The sequence below is a fragment of the Capra hircus genome, chromosome 4 (assembly GCF_001704415.2).
Source record: "Capra hircus breed San Clemente chromosome 4, ASM170441v1, whole genome shotgun sequence".
Classification (NCBI taxonomy): domain Eukaryota; kingdom Metazoa; phylum Chordata; class Mammalia; order Artiodactyla; family Bovidae; genus Capra; species Capra hircus.
This window is the reverse complement of record NC_030811.1, coordinates 109,270,278-109,293,521: the sequence shown is the minus strand read 5'-3', so window position 1 is coordinate 109,293,521 and position 23,244 is coordinate 109,270,278. Positions and strand designations below refer to the sequence as shown.

General features: G+C 39.6%; 1 protein-coding gene across 1 annotated transcript; it reads right to left on the bottom strand.

The window, feature by feature from the left end:
• BET1 (Bet1 golgi vesicular membrane trafficking protein) lies at window positions 455-14,698 on the bottom strand. The gene is made up of 4 exons (XM_005678935.3): window positions 14,507-14,698; window positions 9,620-9,744; window positions 3,053-3,109; window positions 455-1,638 (listed from the first exon to the last, which is right to left on the bottom strand). Exons 1-4 carry the CDS (start codon window positions 14,523-14,525, stop codon window positions 1,483-1,485), a joined length of 357 nt encoding a protein of 118 aa, XP_005678992.1. The 5' UTR covers window positions 14,526-14,698; the 3' UTR covers window positions 455-1,482.

The window sequence follows — 23,244 nt, the reverse complement described above, 5'->3', positions numbered from 1 at the left end:
TTTTCTGAAGCTTATTATTTAAACACAGGGTTTACAGTGTGTCACCCACCAGACAAACACCTACAAGTCTCATGCCTGAATGAAACTAATAACATGAATATTTTGCTTATTCAGTTATTACACTCAACCTCCCAGACACCAACAGCAATAAACTCCTTTTCAGATTTAGCAATGAGTTTGTAAAAGATTATAAAAATATTAGAACTTTCCCATATTTGATGTTTTCCCAAAATTTTATTTCTGGCAGTACTTTTTCCTAGGGGTCCCCAAGCAAAAGGAAGAAAGAATTAAACAGATTTTTGAAATTTTTGTCATGATTTATCTCATTTTTTTGAACCAAGTAGTGAAATAATACCTTAAGCTTTCCTGAGTTTGTCGTGAGTTTTCAGAACCACTTCTTGGTTTATGGAAAAAAAAAAAAAGACTTGAACAAAGAAGCAACAAAGTCAATTAATAGGTTTTATTAAAAATTTTATTTTTGAAGCCCATAAATGAGCAAATTCCAAAACAGTAGCAATACAGACAATTTCACAACATTTTGACATCTACTTAGCAGTCCATTTTTGCATTTTGTTTCCTATAAACAAATACACTGGATTAAAACAACAGCACCCTTAACCCCAAGTTCAATGCCTGAGTATTTATTTTGAGCACATAATAAAGCAGAGGCAATTACTTTTCCTGAACATTTTATTTCCATTCAGAGCTTAGCAATTACTTTAGCTTCACATTATTCTGTCATAAATGATAACCAAATGGCCTAAGTGGCTAAAATCATAAAACTATTATAAGCCAAGTCAATGTTATATATATATAAAGTTAATATAAAATGACAACTATACTGGTACACATTTGTTTTGGATCCTACTAGAAATATGCCAAAATAACAAGTTTTAGTAAAGACTGAGGTCCTTGGGTAGAGGAGGGGAAGAAGAGTCATATCATCAAAAATTATTAGGAAAACTGTAGGTTAAAAAAAAAAAATCAGCCTACAATTTAAATGAAATAGAAGAGGAAAGAAGAGTACAACATTGGGGCGATGACAATTCAGGAAAACACATTTCCCATCCATCAGAGACTTGCTCACCACCTCAAGAGCACAGCACCAGGCTCTTTAGGCATTGCTACTCTCCCACAAAGTTCTTTATGTGGAACGGAAACCTCCATTTATGGTCACAACAGAATTTTATAACTGCTCTTTAATCTCACAGCAAAAAACAGGAAAAAATTGTTAGGGCCAGAGTGACCCTCAGAACATCTCAATACCCCTGAAAATTGGGGCAAAAAGTGAATCATTAAGAAACAGGATCCAAAGAGCACTGTATTATCTGGTGTGATTTATAAAACAAGATTCAGTACTCTCTGATGGGAAGAGCCACAGTAGCTGAAATTTAGGAATGTTTTGATGCTGATTTTTTTTTTACTGATGTGGTACTCCAAGCTGTTAAGTTGGAACAAATTCCAAACTCACACTGACTTGCATCACCTCAGTTTAATAATCCAGTAAATGACAAAAAAGACAAAGAATGAGAATAGCATCATATAGCACAGCAACTTCGTTTGGCTTCCTCTGGATAAAATCTTCAGTTTTCCCATAGTTTTACCTAGAAATCCAGTTGTAGAATCAAACTGTGAATCCTGTGAGGAAAAAAGGGAAACATAATAGTTGGATTCTAACATTCTACGTATGCATATTTGAGTAATTTAATATATAGTCATTAGAATACACTTTTAATGACATTTTCTGGAGCCTGCGTATAACTTGGATAATCAACCTGATTACTCCATGCAAAATAATTTTCTCAATAAATAAGCTCTTTCATTATCCAATAAACATTCTTTCAGCTCCAGAGTAATTCAAAATCCCGAAGTATTTAGGTCTTATTCCAATTATGTGGATTAAAACACATTAACAATAAAAGTAAGAGGTTCATTGACCATCACACACGTTTCCCCCTCATTTTGTTGGAGGTATCGCTCTCCAAGGTTAAATGGCTGGTTGCTTCCCAGCACAGCAGTTGATCCACTGAATATAGTTAGTAGTTAAATGTACCTTTACTTTGAAGATCCTTTTGTTTAGGAAGCTGACTTCGAAGGTCAGCAGAATCTATTAAAAGTTAAGAGTCTCTCACGCAGCGGTAGTAAACTGCGGTAAAGACTTCAAATATGGATGGGGAACACGGCCACACTAAAACACAGCTAGAGAAGTCCTGACGGTGAGAGAACTACGTATGCTTTGGAAAGACTGCACTTTTTTAGAAATCTCAATAACCGGAGATGTAAGGTCCTGACATAATGACAGCCTTTGTACAGTTCAGGTTCTAGGCAGCTTAAGCACTTGACATTTATAGTTCTTCCCTAGGGCTATGCAACAAAATCACCTGGGATGTAAAAATTTTTCAAAATACATATACCGAGCGACACCCTGCTCTCTAAAATTCTGAATCAGTACATTTCAAGTGAGAACCAGGAATGGATATTTTCAAAGTTCCTCAAGTGATTCTAATGTACAACCTTCACTAGAAAATTTTAAGTGCAATATTCATTCTTAAATAGTACAATTTTAAAAGCATTTGAAGAAACTAGGGAAGGTCTAGAGGAGTTTGACGTCCAAAATAGACAGTGAGGAATGAAAAGAGTCTCTAGCAAGAAAAGGTATACCTCACTGAGCTTGTTTAGAGAGAAAAGGCCTGGGGATGTTACTATATTCAATCTTATTGACTTGTTCACAGTGATCCTTAGGAGATCAAGCAGAAGACAGGTTTACATTAGGTGAAAGACATTTGGTTGACTGGTTATAAAGCATTTACTTGGCAGTCTATATCTGCTGAGATCTTAAAGACAGCTTGAAATAGTCATTTGTCCTGAGTCTTTAACAGTGTTCTAAATACAAGATAAAATATACACTCACTCCTACCTCCTCCTCCTACTCATATGGGTTAGGCAAGATGAAAAATGTAAAAATAGGGCAAAAACAACTCTTAGAGTTATTCCAAGCCAAATCTGAGAATATCCAATCAAGTTCCTTAAAGTTAAAATCATAACCACTTACCATTTCAGCTAATAATTTATTTTGATGTTTAACTTCATGCCCTATTTCAATGGAAAGCTACAAAGAAAAAAGCATAAACATCATTACTTGCCTAAATGTTTTTAAGTGTTAAAAGTAAAAACGACAATGCCATTCTAAGCATACATGTTTTCTCAAATAAAACTGCATTCTTAAAAATATAAAACATACTTTATTCTTTGGTTATTTTTCCCACTGAAATTAATAAAAACTAATTTAGAAATTAAATGTCCACTTTTAAATGATGGGTATATCTAAGAAGCCATAACAAGGAAAATTAGAAAATATTTGTAGCAGAATAAAAGAGAATTTATCAGAATTTGTTGCATGCAGCTGAAGCTGATCAATGCAACTAAATTCAATATGGAATCTTGAATAAGGTATGAAAACAAATAATGAACACTAGCATAAAATTTTGTGAAATTTGGGTAAAAGCTGTACTTTAGTTAATAATACTGTATCATATGTTAATTTCCTTTTTTTCTAACAACATAGTATATATGGGGTTTTTAAAGTATCTTCGATATTAAGTTCTCAGTTTGATATTAACTTCACATTTAAATGCTTTCTTCTCTGCAATCACCCTGTTTTTTCAATCTTTTAATTTTGTTGAGGCTTTCAATGGCCAAGTCAAAGATCTCTCTTGGGAAATGTCACATTGCACTTGAAAATATGTGGGTTATTTTCAAGTATCTTTTGATACTGATCTCTAACATAATTCCACAGTGGTAAGAGAACAGACACTGTATGATTTCAATACCTTTAGGCCATCAAATTTTTGCACTTGGTCTTATGTCTCTGGATATGCTTCAGCGGCTCCTAGTTTATAGTCTATGGGAACTTGACAGAATTTATATCCTGATGTTGTGTGAAACTGTATAAATCTTAATTATATTGAATAGGCTCACAGTGTTTTCAAGTCTACTATATCATTCTACTTTTCTGTCCATTCATTTTTGAGAGTTTGATATTGAAAATTCAACTAAAAATCTTAATCTACTTAAACAATTAATTGTAATATATAGTAGAAATATTATTTCATTCTGTATTTTCCAAGTCTCCTATAAAGTTACCTTAGTTTCATAATTAAAAAGAAAACTAATTTAGAATCTCTATTCCTTCTCACCTATAGACATTGTCTCCCTGTTCTTCATTTTGATTTAAACTTAATATTCAACTCCATCTTTTAATTTAGGTACATGTTTCTTTCCTGTCCTCTTATCCTTGAATTCTTTGTTCTCTCTTTATATCATTCACACAATAGCATTTGTTTGTATATTTCTTCATTTACATTTAAAAAATGTTATCTAAGTTCCCATATTATCAAGTTCAGATATAAGTAATATTTTCCTAATGAATGTGACATTACTTTGACTATATGCCTAAATTAATTATTTCTTTAGATTCTAAAGGTGTTGTTTCTTTAAAATTTGATAACAAATTGGAAAAAATTTACAAGTTAGTGTTACCCACATTATGAAGCTACACAGAGAAGAGGCTGAGTCTGAATGAAGTATCATATGTGACTACAGCTGCTATTCAAATCAAAAACTATCTAATACTTCATATGACAAATTCATCAAAGACTTCACTTCTAAAATAGCTGAATAAATACACTACTACTAAACACTGGAAAAAATCATGGTAAACCACTGCAAACATTGTCGTCAGCTTATTTTGTAAGTATCTGGGGTAATATTAACACAAAACCATTCTAGGATTCTATAGATCAGAACATAAGCTTTTCCCCAAAATTTAACAATTCAGAAATAATAGAGCAACTATGAAACTAGCCAGCCCAAATCGCCTAATTACTTTCACAACTGTCCTTCATGCCAGGGAAAGAAATATGCATGAGAAAAAGGCTTTCTTCTAACAAGGAGCCTAAATGATCAATATTGGAATTTAAAAAAATCATTTAATTCTTAATTTCCTCCAAAATGTTGTATTTTCTAAGTTATTAACATTATGCAATATTGCTTAGTTCATAGATTAACTCCTTTTGATTTAATATGACCTTGAAAACAGTCTCTAGGCTGAAATACAATTCTGTTTTCCAAAGACTAATGAGCTATCAATTAAGTTTTGGCAACATAAGCTTCCAATGAATGCTCTAAATGCATAATCAAAACTCTCTTTTGGTAATTCCTTTATTTAATACATATTAACTCAATACACTATAAGGAAATACGTTAGGTGCTATGTAGAATGTAAAACTACAACAGAAAACGCTGTATTCTGATAAATTTCTTTTTCATACAAACAATTCCAATGCAGATCATTACACAATAAGTGCTACAGAAGTGGTACAAATGATCTTATGCTCACAAGGAAAACGTTAGGTTTATGTGGTGATCAGGTGAAGCCTGGAGGAGAGAAGGTGAAAAGAAGAGATGGAGCCTTTCAGATGGGCAAGAGTTCAGCCAGGGTCGGGAGGGAGAGGATGCCCCAGGCACGGGGACTGCATGAGCAAAGACGCAGGAGTGGGAGGGCGACCGCGCGCACAGGGCAGGAGGGACGCGCAAATCTGGCTGGCGGCCGCACGCACACGTGCTGAAGCGCAGGAGGTGAGGTCTAAAAGGCTGGGGCAAGCTCTGCAGAACCTGTCTCATCAAGCTACAGAGTGCGAACTTCATTTCTCACTGAAGACTTCTGGGAGTGTAGAATGCACTTTTCAAAATACTCTAAAAACCAAAAAGGTGACTGTGATGACTACTGGGTGTAGCTCAGACCGAAACATACGAAAAATGGGAAACAGATAGGTTAAAAGGCTTTCCCAATAGTCCACTGAAGAAAACCGGGGCATAGTACTAGAACCGGGAAGGCCAAAATAGGAACAGCAGAGAGAAGGAACACAGGACTTGGTGACTGACAGCAGGTTCAAAGGCAGACACACAGAAGACTGAGATTCGTAGCTCTGGAGACTAGAAGGAAAGTCAGAAGATGAGCTGCTTGGGGGTGGAAGGTGGAAGGCGCTGAGATTACTACACTGTAACTGTACTGTGGCACTGTAAAACACTACAAGCAGTATTTAAGATTTAACCACCAAAAAAAGCTGAAGTTTAAAATATATGTATCAAAACCAATACAATATTATAAAGTAAAACAAATAAATACATAAACTATGAGCCCCCCTCCCCCCCAAAAAATATATAGACCATAAATTTTGACATTTTCTAACCTGTACTCAGGTTGTGTTTAAATTTTGAGTCACATTACTAAAACTTAACTGATATTTCATTAGTTTTTGGAAAGTAGAACTGTATTCAGCCTGAAGACTGTTACATTCTGAAATGAGTATTATTTTCAAGGTCTTAATAAATCAATAGGAATTGAATATTGAACTAAGCAATATCATATAATGTTAATAATTTTAAAAATATAACATTTGGAGGAAATTAAGACTTACTTGAGTTTTAATACCAATATTGATAATTTAGGCTCCTTATTAAACAAAGCTTTTCTCATGGAAATTTCTTTCCCTGGAATAAATGACAGTTGTATTAAAGAAAATACAGTACTTGGATGCAATCACAAAAACGACAGAATGATCTGTTTGTTTCGAAGGCAAACCATTCAATATCACAGTAATCCAAGTCTATGCCCCGACCAGTAACGCAGAAGCTGAAGTAGCTGAAGCAGCTGAAGCAGAACAGTTCTATGAAGACCTACAAGGCATTTTAGAACAACCAACCAAAAAAGATGTCCTTTTCATTACAGGGGACTAGAATGCCAAGGTAGGAAGTCAAGAAATACCAGGAGTAACAGGCAAATTTGGCCTTGGAGTACAGAATGAAGCAGGGCAAAGGCTAATGGAGTTTTGCCAAGAGAACGCACTGGTCATAGCAAACACCCTCTTCCAACAACACAAGAGAAGACTCTACACATGGACATCACCAGATGGTCGACAATGAAATCACATTGATTATATTCTTTGCTCCCAAAGATGGAGAAGCTCTATACAGTCAGCAAAAACAAGACCAGGAGCTGACTGTGGCTCAGATCATGAACTTCTTATTGTCAAATTCAGACTTAGATTGAAGAAAGCAGGGAAAACCACTAGACCATTCAGGTATGACCTAAATCAAATCCCTTATGATTATACAGTGGAAGTGAGAAATAGATTTAAGGGACTAGATCTGATAGATAGAGTGCCTGAAGAACTATGGACGGAGGTTCATGACACTGTTCAGGAGACAGGAATTTAGACCATCTCCAAGAAAAAGAAATGCAAAAAAGCAAAATGGCTATCTGAGGAGTTCTTACAAATAGCTGTGAAAAGAACAGAAGCGAAAAGCAAAGGAGAAAAGGAAAAATATACCCATTTGAATGCAGAGTTCCAAAGAATAGCAAGAAGAGATAAGAAAGCCTTCCTCAGTAATCAATGCAAAGAAATAGAGGAAAACATTAGACTGGGAAAGACTAGAGATCTCTTTTAAAAAGTTAGAGATACCAAGGGAACATTTCATGTAAAGATGGGCTTTATAAAGGACAGAAATGGTCTGGACCTAACAGAAGCAGAAGATATTAAGAAGAGGTGGCAAGAATACACAGAAGAACTGTTCAGAAAAGATCTTCATGACCCAGATAATCATGATGGTGTGATCACTCACCTAGAGTCAGACATCCTGGAATGTGAAGTCAAGTGGGTCTTAGGAAGCATCACTACAAACAAAGCTAGTAGAGGTGATGGAACTCAAGTTAAGCTATTTCAAATCCTAAAAGATGATGCTGTAAAGGTGCTGCACTCAAATTTGGACAACTCAGCAGTGGCCACAGGACTGGAAAAGGTCAGTTTTCATTCCAATCCCAAAGAAAGGCAATGCCAAAGAATGCTCAAACTACCACACAATTGCACTCATTTCACTCGCTAGCAAAGTAATCCTCAAAATTCTCCAAGTCAGGCTTCAGCAATACGTGAACCATGAACTTCCAGATGTTCAAGCAGAATTTAGAAAAGGCAGAGGAACCAGGGATCAAAATGCCAACACCTGCTGGATAATCGAAAAAGCAAGAGAGTTCTAGAAAAACATCTATTTCTGCTTTATTGACTATGCCAAAGCCTTTGATTGTGTGGATCACAAAAAACTGTGGAAAAATTTGAAAGAGATGGGAATACCAGACCACTTAGCCTGTCTCCTTTGAAATCTGTATCCAGATCAAGAAGCAACAGTTAGAACTGGACATGGAACAACAGACTAGTTCCAAATAGGAAAAGGAGTACCTCAAGGCTGTATATTGTCACCCTGCTTATTTAACTTATATGCAGAGTACATCATGAGAAACACTGAGTTGGAAGAAGCACAAGCTGGAATCAAGATTGCCAGGAGAAATATCAGTAACCTCAGATACTCAGATGACATCACCCTTACGGCAGAAAGTGAGGAAGAACTAAAAAGCCTTTTGATGAAAGTGAAAGAGGAGAGTGAAAAAGTTGGCTTAAAGCTCAACATTCAGAAAACTAAGATCATGGCATCTGGTCCCATCACCTCATGGCAAACAGATGGGGAAACAGTGGCTGATTTTAATTTTGGGGCTCCAAAATCACTGCAGATGGTGATTGCAGCCATGAAATTAAAAGACACTTACTCCCTGGAAGGAAAGTTATGACCAACCTAGACAGCATATTAAAATGTAGAGACTTCATTTTGTCAACAAAGGTCTGACTTAGTCAAGGCTATGGTTTTTCCAGCAGTCATGTATGGATATGAGAATTGGACTGTAAAGAAAGCTGAGGGCCGAAGAATTGATGCTTTTGAACTGTGGTGTTGGAGAAGACTCTTGAGAGTCCCTTGGAATACAAAGAGATCCAACCAGTCCATCCTAAAGGAGATCAGTCCTGGGTGTTCACTGGAGGACTGATGTCAAAGCTGAAAATTCAATACTTTCACCACCTGATGTGAAGAGCTGACTCATTTGCAAAGACCCTGATGCTGGGAAAGATTAAGGGCGGGAGGAGGGGGGACAACAGAGGATGAGATGGTTGGATGGCATCACCGACTCAATGGACATGAGTTTAGGTGAACTCCACGAGTTGGTGATGGACAGGGAGGCCTCCATGCTGCAGTCCATGGCATCACAGAGTCGGACAAGACTGAGTGACTGAACTGAACTGAACTTAGGTGATTTGGGCTATCTAGTTGCTTTATTATCCCTGAATTGTTAAATCTAGGGGGAAAGCTCATACCTCTGAACTATGTAGTTTTGTGGGACTAAATCCCCTATGCCAATAAAAGCATACATCTTTAAACTTTTTAATTTTGTACTGGAGTACAGCCAATTAACAATGTTGTGACAGCTGCAGGTGAACTGCAAAGGGACTCCAAGGATACACATGTATCCATTCTCCTCCAAACAACCCTCTCACCCAGGCTGCCACATAACATTGAGCAGAGTTCCCCATGCTATGCAGTAGGTACGTGTTGGTTATCCATTTTAAATACAGCAGTGTGTACATGTCTGTCCCAAACGCCCTATCCCTTCCTCCCATGAAAAAAAACATATATGTATAGATATGCACAAACTAAAAAGTGTATGTTATATACTTACAGATTTTATAGCCGTTACTTTGTTTCTCAGACTTTCCGTGAGTCTCTCGTTCTCCTCTTCACAGGCACTATACCCACTATTAGGATAGCCATAGTTCCCATAGTTGCCAGGGGGTACTCCTTCACCTGCAAGGATCAGTCCCAAGCAGAGTTGTAGCAAAAACAAGTCCCTTCTGAAACCCTGACTAGAAAGAACCGAAAAAGACCCCTGGAGGGCGCTGACAGACAGACCAGGTATGTCTGTAATACTCACACTCCAAATGAACTTTAAAAATTAATAACCAAATAGGGTTCAGAACAACTCTAATAACCTCTCTTAAGCAAAGGATACTGAATTCAGCTCAACACTCATTTGTTCACTGTTTACTGATTGCCCACAAGAATCTGAAATAGACAATGATATATAAGGGTATTCTGGACGTACTTCCTGCTCTCTAGAACTATACCATTAAACACACACACACACACACACACACACACACACACACCTAAAAACAGGAACATCAACTACCTATGGAAGAAGCTTGGCTGTGAAGGGAAAGGCAGAGATGGGATAATACAACAGGGTGGAGTATGGCAGAGGGAAGGTCCTTTATGGGCATCTCTTTTAAAGAGAAGAGAGCGAGAATAACTTATGGAGAATATTAACTGAGATTTAAGAGGGAGACTCATTCATTCTTCAACAATACTTGAGAAACTATCATGCATCTGATCCCTTGTTCTTTCTAGGTGCTATCAATACTTTTCAGAGCTCTTCTTCTAGGGAAGAGCATTGGGATACAGGACAACAGTCCCAGGCACTGCCCAATATAACTTGATATTCATCAGGCACTCCAACAGGTGGAGTGAGCCTTGAACAGTGAATGCATATACTAACACGTTGGAGGACTGAGAAAGGAAAGCATTGTTGAGGGTATTACCTAACCGCATTTAAAAGAAAAAAAAAAATACTGTTGACAATTTTCTCAGTGAAATAAAAGAAAAGCCTGTCTTTGAAGAATGGTGATCTTTTGGGGAAAAAAACTGTAGAGAATAATGGAAGAAAATAACCGGGGTTGTACAGGATTACTACAGGGATAAAGCAATTGTGGCTGAGGCAATTATACTGTAGTGTGATTTTTCACCTGGATGTGTGATTTTTCTGCAGAAACACTCATCAGCCTATATCAGCCCATGAGAACCTGGAGGGTTGGACTGAAACAAGAGTTGGAGTGCAGTGTTGGGGCTGCTGAAGAACAGAGCCCCAAGATGTTGAGATTCCTTGTCAAAAGAGTAGGTGATATATATGGATTCTGGGGACTAGACCAGCAATGGAAGCCTGGCACTATAATACAGAGACTAGAGGCCTCCGTCTGCTCAGAGTGAGTGAAGTGGCGCCAACAGTAAGACAGAGGGGCAGAAAGTAGCAGGCAACACTGGTGACTGAAGCAAGCATTGGAAAGTGAACAGGAAGCTCTTTCCAGGCATAGTAAAACTCTCACTTTCTCTAAAAAGCAAAACCCTCTTTTGAATTCCTACAGCTCTGACTATACATAACACTAATATCATGCTCTGGACTGCACTCCAAGGGCAGAAACTAAGTTTGTTCTGCTCATGGCTATAGATCCCCCCAAAACATATATACACAGTAAGGCATAGCCAGTAAATACTTGTAAATGAACTAATTAATTAACAGAATCTGAATTCAGTTATTCAGCTTTGAATGTGTCTGCCTTTGTCAACAGTGGTCATAAGCTTCTTTGAGGACAAAAGCAGCATCTCAGCCTTTTTCTGTATCTCTGTATCTAACAAGTACTTCAAGCAAGAGACACACAATCTCCACCACCACAAAAGCCACAACAAGATGTTAAACAAGTATATTACTGAGGAGAAAGAGTTGCCTTCCTCAAATTTCCCTCAATTGCTGATCCATCATCTACAAAGTTCTGTAAGTGTGCCATTGTACAATGTAAGGACAAGTGACTAGATACATTATTCGCCTCTACTCAACAATTAAAAGAATCATTTAAAAAATGCATTCTCACCCTATTCATCAATGATATGCTATACAAATTCTACTTTAATAAAGACCAAAATCCTTAAAGGAAATAAAAATATCTTCATATTTTATATGATTAATATGCTACATAAATAATGTTCACCCAGTAAGTCATTACTGACTGGTTGAATTAACCACTTGACAACTTCCCCAAGGAATTCAGTTCTAAATTAGTGGTTATTTGTTTCTATTTCCTTTATTATTATTTTTGTATATCTTATTTTTATTTTTAGAGTTCTGTACTGTTCCATTTATCAAAGGTGAAATTCCCATTTTATTGATTGTCCAGAAAGCTTTCAAAGCACCCTTCTCCTATTAAAGAGTTAATCTTCCCTCACACCATCATCCATCCCCAGTATTTAAAAAAAAAAGATCAAAAGTTAGGAGTTGTTATTCCAAGTTTAGCCACTTCTTTTGTGTGACTTACTGGCATGAAAATTTGTAGGAAAGCTAATGGGTGTCAAAGATAATCCTCAGACTGTGTCCATAAACAAATGCTACTTCTGCACAGTTTCTATCATAAATGAACCAAGTCACTTAGACAGTCATGTGAACTGTGGGCCTGGAGAGGGGAATGGCAACCCAGTCCAGTATCCTTGCCTGGAAAATTTCCTGGACAGAGGAGCCTGGTGGGCTATAGGTCTTGGGGTCACAAAGAGTTAGGCCCGACTGAGGCACCAAGCATGCTGAGGAAGCGCGGGGGCTTCTCTACATAAATATTTATCGGATTCAGGACCCCAATACACATTGATACTTAAAAAAGAAAAAAGGCTCGTCACATCACGTCACATCACACCAATGTAATTTACAACAACAGACACCTAAGGAATCACTTTTCCTCCTTCAACTACAGGGGAGTTTAAAAACAAACTTTAAAAAAAAAAAAAAAACACTCTATCCTAGAGATTCTAACTTAGTTGGTCTGGGCTGGGATCCAGGTATTCAAGCCTTAAAAGCTCTCTAGGTGATTCTAGTGTACAGTCAGGGCTCAGAACCACCATCTCTCAAGTTCCTCTCTTTGCAATTTCACAGCATATTGCTGCACAAAACTTTCAAAAAGGCCCAAAGACCTACTGATGAGGTCCAAATTCTTTGACCTGGTACTCAAAGGTCTCCACAACGTGGTTGGTTCTGGTTCTATGTCTCCTACTTCAACCAAACCGGTTTAACCATAATCCCTTAAACACATCATTCATAATTCTAGATTCTGTCCTACAATTGTTTTGGAACGAGGAGAGGGTCACACTTCCAACTGGAAACAAACTCTCCTACACTTTGCTATTAAGCTGCAGCTGAGGCTTCTATGTCCACACAAATTACCAAGCGCTCTCTGTGAAATCCCTGGGACATTCACAGCCTACAGAACTTATCTGGTATTTGGTTGTATAGCTACCACCTTGTACCATAATTCATTTTTGTACATATTTCTACTCCTCAACTAGATTAGAAGCTTGGGGAGCATGAACAGAGCTACACAGGACTGCCTGTGAGTGCTCAGTCCTGACTGACTACTTGTAACCCCATGGACTGTAGCCTGCCAGGCTCCTCTGTCCACGGGATTCTCCAGGCAAGAGTACTGGAGTAGGTTCTTTCTTCAGGGGATCTTCCTGACCCAGGGATCGAACCTGCATCTCGTGTGCACCTCCAGGATTGGCAGGTGGATTCTCTACCACTAAGCCACAGGGAAGCCACAAAGGACTGTATACCTAGAGCTTACTCAACTACACAATAAATGTTTGCTGTCATTAATGATAAAAAGGAAACTCATTTAGGCATATAAAACTAAACTTGTTCAAACTGAGTTATTTTTTTTCTCTACAATTTACCCAGCCAATTTTCCTTTTATGAGCCAAGTATTCACAAAAACTACATTTTTCAAGAGCTTTTTCTCATACTACAATTTACTAATCAATGTACATGCCTAGAGTTACTGGCAACTTTCACTAACTTTAAATACCTCACACTTTGGAAACACTCTTTTTCCATCGAATTATAAGAATTGAAAAAGGTAACAAACATTATCCTTTTTCAAGTCTGTCATATATTTAGGTATACTGTATATTAATATGGCAGGTTTCTTCTTTTCTTTTTTCCCAGTCATCTCTTAATAGTTCCAGAACCAGAAAATGCTGTTTTAATGGCTTTGTGCTGTAACAGCCCACTGTAAATTCTTGTGCCTAATTTGTTCTGCTGCTTGGTGAATTACTTCCTAGGCCAAAAGATAAGAACAAATGCTAAGTCACCAGGTATTACTGCATTCTACCGTCTTACCAGTGGAACAAGGGTCAGATAAGAAATGTTCTGGGTAAAACGGCCTTTGACTCCGAAGATCCACATCACGGCCTTTAACAAAAATGACACCTGTGTTTACCTGTGAAACTCACTGTTACCAGGCTAATACGATTATTATCAGTATGCTTTGCATGCAACACTCTTCAAACTTCACTTCTGAAGAAACTAACATTAGGTTCAGTAGAGAGAAGCGAAGAAAGACTTCAGCAACTATGGAAACTCAGCAATTTCCACAACCTCGCTCAGACAGTCAGTAACACTACAGAAAAGCTCCTCACAGCGTTGGTACCTGTACATACCTCACCCCTAATTCTCCACTATTCCATCTAAACCTACCATCCATAACTTGAGACAGAACCAAATTTAAGGAACCCACTAGGATCTGGAACAAACGGTGGTGTTTCCACTTGACACCATTTCCAAAGACTCCTCCATACACCCTGCTCTCTGCTTCAGATTCCAGAGACAAGAGGCCAGTCCGATTTCCATCCCCGCGCCCCTGCGCCCAGCACCGCCAGTTCCAGGGTCCCGGAACTTCGAATCTCAGCCTCTTCTTACCCAGGCCTGCACGCCTCATCCTGCCAGAGGAGCGGGGGGAAAGGCGGGCAGAGGGGTGGGTAGGAAGAGGCCAGGGACCACCTGGACCGCGTCCTCAGGACCAGGGCCCGGCGAAACAGCAACTTCTTCCTCCAATGCGCCACGACATCAGTAAAGTCTAAACACCGCGCCGGCTGATGGCGTCACCCAAGGCGCTTACTGGCGCCCTGCGAAGCGGCTTGAATGGCATTCTGGGAAATATAGTTCGCCGTCGAGGCCGAGCGTGAGGCCGAGACTTGGGGTGAACCCGGGGGAAGAAGTGGGCGGGGCTTCCGGCAAAGGGGCGCTTGCTGCTTCAGCTGCCACTCAGGACCTGGGACTCAGACTCCGGGCCTGGGGCGCTGGATCTCCGCTCCTGGACTGGCTCTTTCTCTCAGCTGCGGACCCCGAATTTAAATCAGTACATCTGTCCTTCTCAGACCATGAGAGGATGGTTAACTTCTCTTTCCTGATTCCGCCTCTCACTGCCTGTCACCACGAGTTAGTTCAGGTAAAGTCAAAGAAAACTTTATCCAAGTTTCTGGTCTCACACATAAGTAATCTGAGACTCACTGAAGGGACGGAAGAGGGGTAGCCAGTTGGTGCCCGGGTCACCCAGTGGTGTAGAGTAAAACCAAGCCCTACTACTAGGATCCTGCTCCATTGAATTAGTCGATCAAAGTAACTGGGTCTCCTCAGGGGCAGTGGAGGCTTCATTGCCTTTACTGAGCTGGTTGCATTTCTGGAAAGAATCACAGCCATTAGTTAAGGGACTGAAGGACCCCTAAACTTCCCCCTACTTAGATCTTTTAAACTTACACAAAGGATACCAAAATACTATTTACACATGGTAAGGCGCCAATTTAAAGAGTTTATAAGCTTGTTGGTGGAGGTGGAGTAGTACTGGAACCTCACAGGATTATGGTGAGGATTGAATGAGAAATTTAAAAAAAAAAGAATCTGATACACAGTAGATGAACAAAGGCCATTGGATCCTTGCAGTTTTATCGTTGCTGCTGTATGACAGTGAGATAATCTCCGTACTAGGGAGTTCTGAGAAGGAAATCTCTGATCACTTCAGTCAGTTCAGTTCAGTTGCTCAGTCATGCCGGATTCTTTGTGACCTCATGAACTGCAGGACGCCAGGCCTCCCTGTCCATCACCAGCTCCCAGAGTCCACCCAAACCCATGTCCATTGAGTTGGTGATGCCATCCAACCATCTCATCCTCCGCTGTCCCCTTCTCCGCCTGCTCTCAATCTTTCCCAGCATCAGGGTCTTTGCAAATGAGTCAGCTCTTCCCATCAGGTGGCCAATGTATTGGAGTTTCAGCTTCAACATCAGTCCTTCCGATGAACACCCAGGACTGATCTCCTTTAGGATGGACTGGTTGGATCTCCTTGTAGTCCAAGGGACTCTCAAGAGTCTTCTCCAACACCACAGTTCCAAAGCATCAATTCTTTGGCGCTCAGCTTTCTTCACAGTCCAACTCTCACATCCATACATGACCACAGGAAAAACCATAGCCTTGACTAGACAGACCTTTGTTGACAAAGTAATGTCTCTGCTTGTAAATATGCTGTCTAGGTGGGTCATAACTTTCCTTCCAAGGAGTAGTGAAAGTGAAGTCACTCAGTCGTGTCCGACTCTTTGTGACCCCATGGACTGTGGCCTACCAGGCTCCTCTGTCTGTGGGATTTTCCAGGCAAGAGTACTGGAGTGGGTTGCCGTTTTCTTCTCCAGGAGATCTTCCCAACCCAGGGATCAAACCCAGGTCTCCCGCATTGCAGGCAGACGCTTTACCATCTGAGCCACCAGGGAAGACTCAAGCGTCTTTTAATTTTATGGCTGCAGTCACCATCTGCAGTGATTTTGGAGCCCCCAAAATTAAAGTCAGCCACTGTTTCCACTGTGTCCCATCTATTTGCCATGAAGTGATGGGACCAGATGCCATGATCTTAGTTTCTGAATGTTGAGCTTTAAGCCGACTTTTTCACTCTCCTCTTTCACTTTCATCAAGAGGCTCTTTAGTTCTTCTTCACTTTCTGCCATAAGAGTGGTATCATCTGCATATCTGGGGTTATTGATATTTCTGCTGGCAATCTTGATTCCAGCTTGTGCTTCTTCCAGCCCAGTGTTTCTCATGATGTACTTTGCATAGAAGTTAAATAAGCAGGGTGACAATATACAGCCTTGACGTACTCCTTTTCCTATTTGGAACCAGTCTGTTGTTCCATGTGTTCCCTTATAGTTTCTCAATAGGAACATTGACTATAGTAGTGGCAGAGTGAGTCTCTGCCCTAAGGTTGTTTTTTAAATACACACACAAAACCATTTTTTGAAACTTTATTTTATATTGAAATACAGCTAATTAACAATGTTGTGATAGTTGAGGCCCACAGCAAAGTGACTCAGCCATACATATACTTGTGTCTGTTCTCCCCCAAGCGCCCCTCGCATTCAGCCTGCCACATGTTGAGCAGAATTCCCAGTGATATACAGTAGGTCCTTGTTGGTTATCCATTTTAAATATATGGATTTAAACTGTGTACCTGTCAAAAAAGCCAATTTTTAATAAATTCATTAACCTGGGAAGTAAGCTTAATCCAATAATGTTTTGAGAGGAAAACAGTCTTCGTAAAATTATATAACCATTCTCTAAAAACACAAGAATTAAATGAAGATTTTATCAGAAATAGTTATTCCAAATAAAACTGAATTTTCAATAAGAGAAATGATGGCATTTTATCTTACAATCTGTGACAGTTCCTTCTTTTGTAAGAAGTACATGTGTTCTATAATCAAAACATCAGAAAAATCATCTTACTTAGAAAGCTTTCTCATACTAATGTAATTTTTTAAATTGAGCGTTAAGTTTACCAAAGCAGACTGTTTAAATTACAAAAGTACTTATCCTCTTAAAAACTGATTCCCCTACATGGTACTGTGCTACATGGTACTGTGCTATGTTTAGTCGCTCAGTTGTGTCGAGCTCTTTGCAACCAAAAGCCAAAGCCTGCCAGACTCCTCTGTCCATGGGATTCTCCAGGCAAGAATACTGGAGTGGGTTGCCATGCCCTCCTCCAGGGGATCTTCCCAACACAGGAATCCAACCCGAGTCTCCCTCATTGCAGGCAAATTTTTTACCATCTGCGCCACCAGGGAAGCCCAAGAATACTGGAGTGGGTAACCTGTCCATTCGCCAGGATAACTTTTTGACTCAGGAATTGAACCAGGGTTTTCCTGCATTGCAGGCAGATTCTTTACCAACTGAGCTACGAGGGAAGCCCCCCTGCCCCTACTTGATAGGGAGATACAATAATAAAATGTAAAAGGGAGAAAAAATAAAATAATGAAAGGTACTAAGAATATAATGTCAGACAGGCAAAGCTGGTTTTTATTGAGCTGATGACCGAAAAATCCAAATGGTTACTTTCTCCTTTCTGCAAAAGAAGTTCTGGTTCATGTGCTCTTAAGGGTGGTCAGGGCCCACACTTATTCAGTCTTGGACCTAACACACTTGTACTCACTTTAAAGTGAGTTTTGCTGAACTTTCATGCGTTATGGGTCCATTGGCATTCTGTGCTCATGGGGCGCCACGTATGTTACATGTGAATGAGATGGCAAGGAGTGATAAACATGTATATTGCACCTGCCCTTGTCTGCCGAGATGAATCTTCCGAGGTAATGGAGACATAATTGGTAGATGAAAAGGTAGAGAGTGAAGGAATATAGAGAACATGCATATCCATACAGGGACTATTTTTGTAGATGTTAGGAGGTGTTCTAATTTCATTCTTTTACATGTAGCTGTCCAGTTTTCCCATCACCAATTTTCCCATCACTTATTGAAGAAGCTGTCTTCTCCATTGTATATTCTTGTGTCTTTTGTCAAAGATAAGGTTCCCAAAGATGCATAGGTTTATATGTGGGCTTCCTACCTTGTTCCGTCTGTATTTCTGTTTTTGTTCTAGTACCATACTGTCTTGATGACTATAGCTTTGTGGTATAGTCTGAAATCAGGAAGGTTGATTCGTCCAGTTCCATTTTTCTTTCTCAAGGTTGCTTTGGCTATTCAGTGTCTTTTGTGTTTCCATTACAAATACTGATCAAGGTGACATAACTGAGAAGTGAAAATTTCAGGGAAATAGGAAAATAGAATATGCGATGCCCCAAGCAAAAGGAACAAAGGAATGGAAGGGGTTGTAAGTTCCACCATTTTCCCAAACCACCCACCAGGTTGGCTTCTGTCTTCAGTTCAGTTCAGTCGCTCAGTCATGTCCCACTCTTTGCAACCCCATGAATCGCAGCACGCCAGGCCTCCCTGTCCATCGCCAACTCCCGGAGTTCACTCAGACTCACGTCCATCGAGTCAGTGATGCCATCCAGCCATCTCATCCTCTGTCGTCCCCTTCTCCTCCTGCCCCAAATCCCTCCCAGCATCAGAGTCTTTTCCAAGGAGTCAACTCTTCACATGAGGTGGCCAAAACTGGAGTTTCAGCCTCAGCATCATTCCTTCCAAAGAAATCCCAGGGCTGATCTTCAGAATGGACTGGTTGGATCTCCTTGCAGTCCAAGGGACTTTCAAGAGTCTTCTCCAACACCACAGTTCAATTCTTCGGTGCTCAGCCTTCTTCACAGTCCAACTCTCACATCCATACATGACCACAGGAAAAACCATAGCCTTGATTAGATAGACCTTAGTTGGCAAAGTAATGTCTCTTCTTTTGAATATACTATCTAGGTTGGTCATAATTTTTCTTCCAAGGAGTAAGTGTCTTTTAATTTCATGGCTGCAGTCACCATCTGCAGTGAGTTTGGAGCCCCAAAAAATAAAGTCAACCACTGTTTCCACTGTTTCCCCATCTATTTCCCATGAAGTGATGGGACCAGATGCCATAATCTTCGTTTTCTGAATGTTGAGCTTTAAGCCGACTTTTTCACTCTCCTCTTTCACTTTCATCAAGAGGCTTTTTAGTTCATCTTCACTTTCTGCCATAAGGGTGGTATCATCTGCATATCTGAGGTTATTGATATTTCTGCTGGCAATCTTGATTCCAGCTTATGTTTCTTCCAGTCCAGCGTTTCTCATGATGTACTCTGCATATAAGTTAGATAAGCAGGGTAACAATATACAGCCTGACGTACTCCTTTTCCTTTTTGAAACCAGTCTGTTGTTCCATGTCCAGTTCTAACTGTTGCTTCCTGACCTGCATACAGATTTCTCAAGAGGCAGGTCAGGTGGTCTGGTATTCCCATCTCTTTCAGAATTTTCCACAGTTTATTGTGATGCACACAGTCAAAGGCTTTGGCATAGTCAATAAAGCAGAAATAGATGTTTTTTCTGGAACTCTCTTGCTTTTTCCATGATCCAGCGGATGTTGGCAATTTGATCTCTGATTCCTCTACCTTTTCTAAAACCAGCTTGAACATCAGGAAGTTCACAGTTCACGTATTGCTGAAGCCTGGCTTGGAGAATTTTGAGTATTACTTTGCTAGCATGTGAGATGAGTGCAATTGTGAGGTAGTTTGAGCATTCTTTGGCATTGCCTTTCTTTGGGACTGGAATGAACACCGACCTTTTCCAGTCCTGTGGCCACTGCTGAGTTTTCCAAATTTGCTGGCATATTGAGTGGAGTACTTTCACAGCATCATCTTAGTAAGATGATATCTTAGTAAGTGGTTAATGAACCGTAGGTGAGTGAATTTCATGTGACTTGGTGGGTATAGGCAGTAGAAAAATTTTTTTATCATGGTGGGGATGATAGCAGAGAACATGAAAGATAGATCGAGTGTGATTGCAGAGATAACATTTTCTCATGTTTCACTCTGAGATATTTCAATTGTCCAGCAATTCTAATGTATTACTAAGACCTCATTCTAGGAAATGACTCCTTCCTTAATATCAGTGAATCAGTAGCTTTGATTTTTTTCCCTGAATATCTGGACCCACAGCAGAGCTAAATTTCAGATGGCACTTTACATAGGCTGCCCTTATGATAGTCCAATTTTAGAGACATTCTTAACAGTTATAAAACAGTGTTTTAGGTTAAAGATGATAGATTTAATTTTTATTGCTTAGAAAATATCAATGTATGTTTCAAAAGACTCTACATTATGTCTCAAAGTTAGAAATCAGAATATCTAACTTACAAATTGCTTTACAAGGTAGTATTTTTTAATGGACACTAAAGTTAACAGTGAGTAAAGTTGGCATGATGTTATATTTTTGCAGGGCTTTTTGCTTTTTGCATTTGGGGACAGGTAGGAAGACAGAATTTCAAGGTGGACATTTTGGAATCCAACTGCACAAAGTACAACCTAATTTCTTTGTGGAAAGACCAGATGCAGCTGATTTTGTCCCTCTGGGGCTATGTAGTGCCTCCTCTCCGTATCTCTTACCTAGTTTACTCTTCTCTTTGAACATTGGATTCCTTTAACTGTTATAGAACAAAAGCCTCTGCATCATGTCTCTTTGATGGTCCAATTTGATCCGTGTACTACAGTATTCTCAGTCCCAGTTTTCTGGAAGAGGAAATCTGATTGGTCAGCCATGGATAAGGGGTCTCTCCCTGGTTGGTCCAAGCAGTTGATGCTGAGTGTTAGGGATTCCAGTATTTGGGGCAGAGCAGATTCTCCAAGTGCAAGCCAGGGTAGGGGAAGGGTTATTTCTTAATACATTAAAGCATGTGTGTGGTTTGAGCACTTGCGTAAAAGCTGTTGATCTCTGTTCTGAGTAATAAACAGGTTTCATAGAATAGCTTCGGGCTAGGTGCTCACTCACATCACTGAGGCCTTTATCACTATCATAAACTAACCATGAAAGTAATGGTTCGTTAGTTAGGTGATGATTTGTGTTCTGAACCCAGACATATTTGGCCATATGCTTTCACTCCTGTTTATGTTGTTGAACTTTCTTTACTGCAATTAGAAGACCATCTTCTCTTGGGAGGCAAGGATAAAGACCTGATCTTGTTTGAAGCAGATCTTTATGGGAGATGCTAAGAATTTGATTTTTTCTCTTGCCAACGGCCTCCCTCCACCGCCTCCTGTAAAATTCTCTATAAATAGGGGCTCAAGGTCAAAAACATAATCTGAGCAATAACTATTAGCAAAGAATTATGTGGAAATAACAATTCCTACAGAGAAAATTAAAACAATTGATTTTGTAGAAATAAAGGAGAGAGAATTTGCCGTCACAGCCCCAACACCTCAAACTTTATTAAAGTGTGAATATGGCACTTCTGGGCCTTTAGCCTGGATGTCTAGTTCTAGGCTAGTGTGAATTTTTCTGGCTCAATTAGAAAGGTTTGAGAGATTTTAAAAAGTGTTTCTAAATGATAATGTTACATAAATATTCATGATTATGCAGTCCTCTGATATCTGGACCATTTAGAACTTTATTCCATTAAATAATGACTTTTTTTTTTTTGCTACAGGTGCCATCCATTAGTTAGTGACCAATGACATCCATTATGCATGGCCATAAATATTTATCTAGTGCCTTATGCCTGTACCAGAGAGGATAGGGAAAGAGGAGTTACAAGGAAGCTTTTCTTCCACACCAGATGACCAGTTTAACTGAAGAAATAACTGGATCCATCTTCAGGTAAGCCTTCATAAAGGCAAAGGATGCCTGTTCAGTCATGTCCATATCTTTGAGATCCCATGGACTGAAACCCACAAGGCTCCAGTGTCCATGGGATTTCCCAGGGAAGAATACTGGAGTAGGTTGCTATTTCCTCCTACAGGGGCTCTTTCTGACCCAGGGATCAAACCCGGGTCTCTTGCATTTCCTGCACTGGCAGGCGAGTTCTTTACCCCTGTACCACCTGGGAATCACAGGTGAAGCTTCATCCATTAATATTCTTCTGGGTGAGGGTTAGCTTAACTGTTGAAGGAAAGCACGTAACAGACTCTAATGCTAGTGGAATAATGGAGTAGTTTGCCAGAGTCTATTGATACATCTCTTTATCTGGAAGGCCTTAAGACAAGGTCAATTCAAAATTTTGCTGAGTATCTGTGGGGCTTAAGAGTTACTCACAGGCAGCCTTCTGAAGAATTGTCTGTTTCCGTTTTTACTGGCACTAGCTTTCCCTTCCTCTCCAAAACCAGCTAGTCTTACGCAGATGACACCACAATCATCACTCTGAATGGATGGGAGAGAACTGGGATAGACAGTGAGTAGTCAGCCATGTGTCATTTATCCACAGACATTACTGACATTCTGCTCTATCATTCTAGACCTGGCCCCTCTTTTCACTTCCAGTAACTTATTTCTACCATCCCTTTGAGCATTTCTCTTTGGGTATCCCACCATCAACTCAAACTCAATCACTATCTACCCCAAAGCAGCTTGCCTTTCTGATTTTCTGCCCTTGTTAATGATATCATTAAGCCTCAGAACCTCTGAGTCACTATGACTTTTCCCCGCTTTGCCAACACTATCAACCCAATGGCCAAGTCCTCATGAAATGTCTTTTTGATGTGCACCTTTCTTTCCATTTCAAAACTAACATTATTTAAAGTTTCAAACACCTCTAGCTAGGGCTTCTTCATTTCCTTGCTTTCACGTCCACTCTTTTCAAACACATCAGACTAAAATGTCCAGAACTCTAATTTTGTCTTACAACTGTTTCCCCCCGGCTCTTTTTTTTTTGTCTGAACTTGGTGGTTTGTGGATTCTTAGTTCCCAGACCAGGGATGGAACCTGGGTCCCCT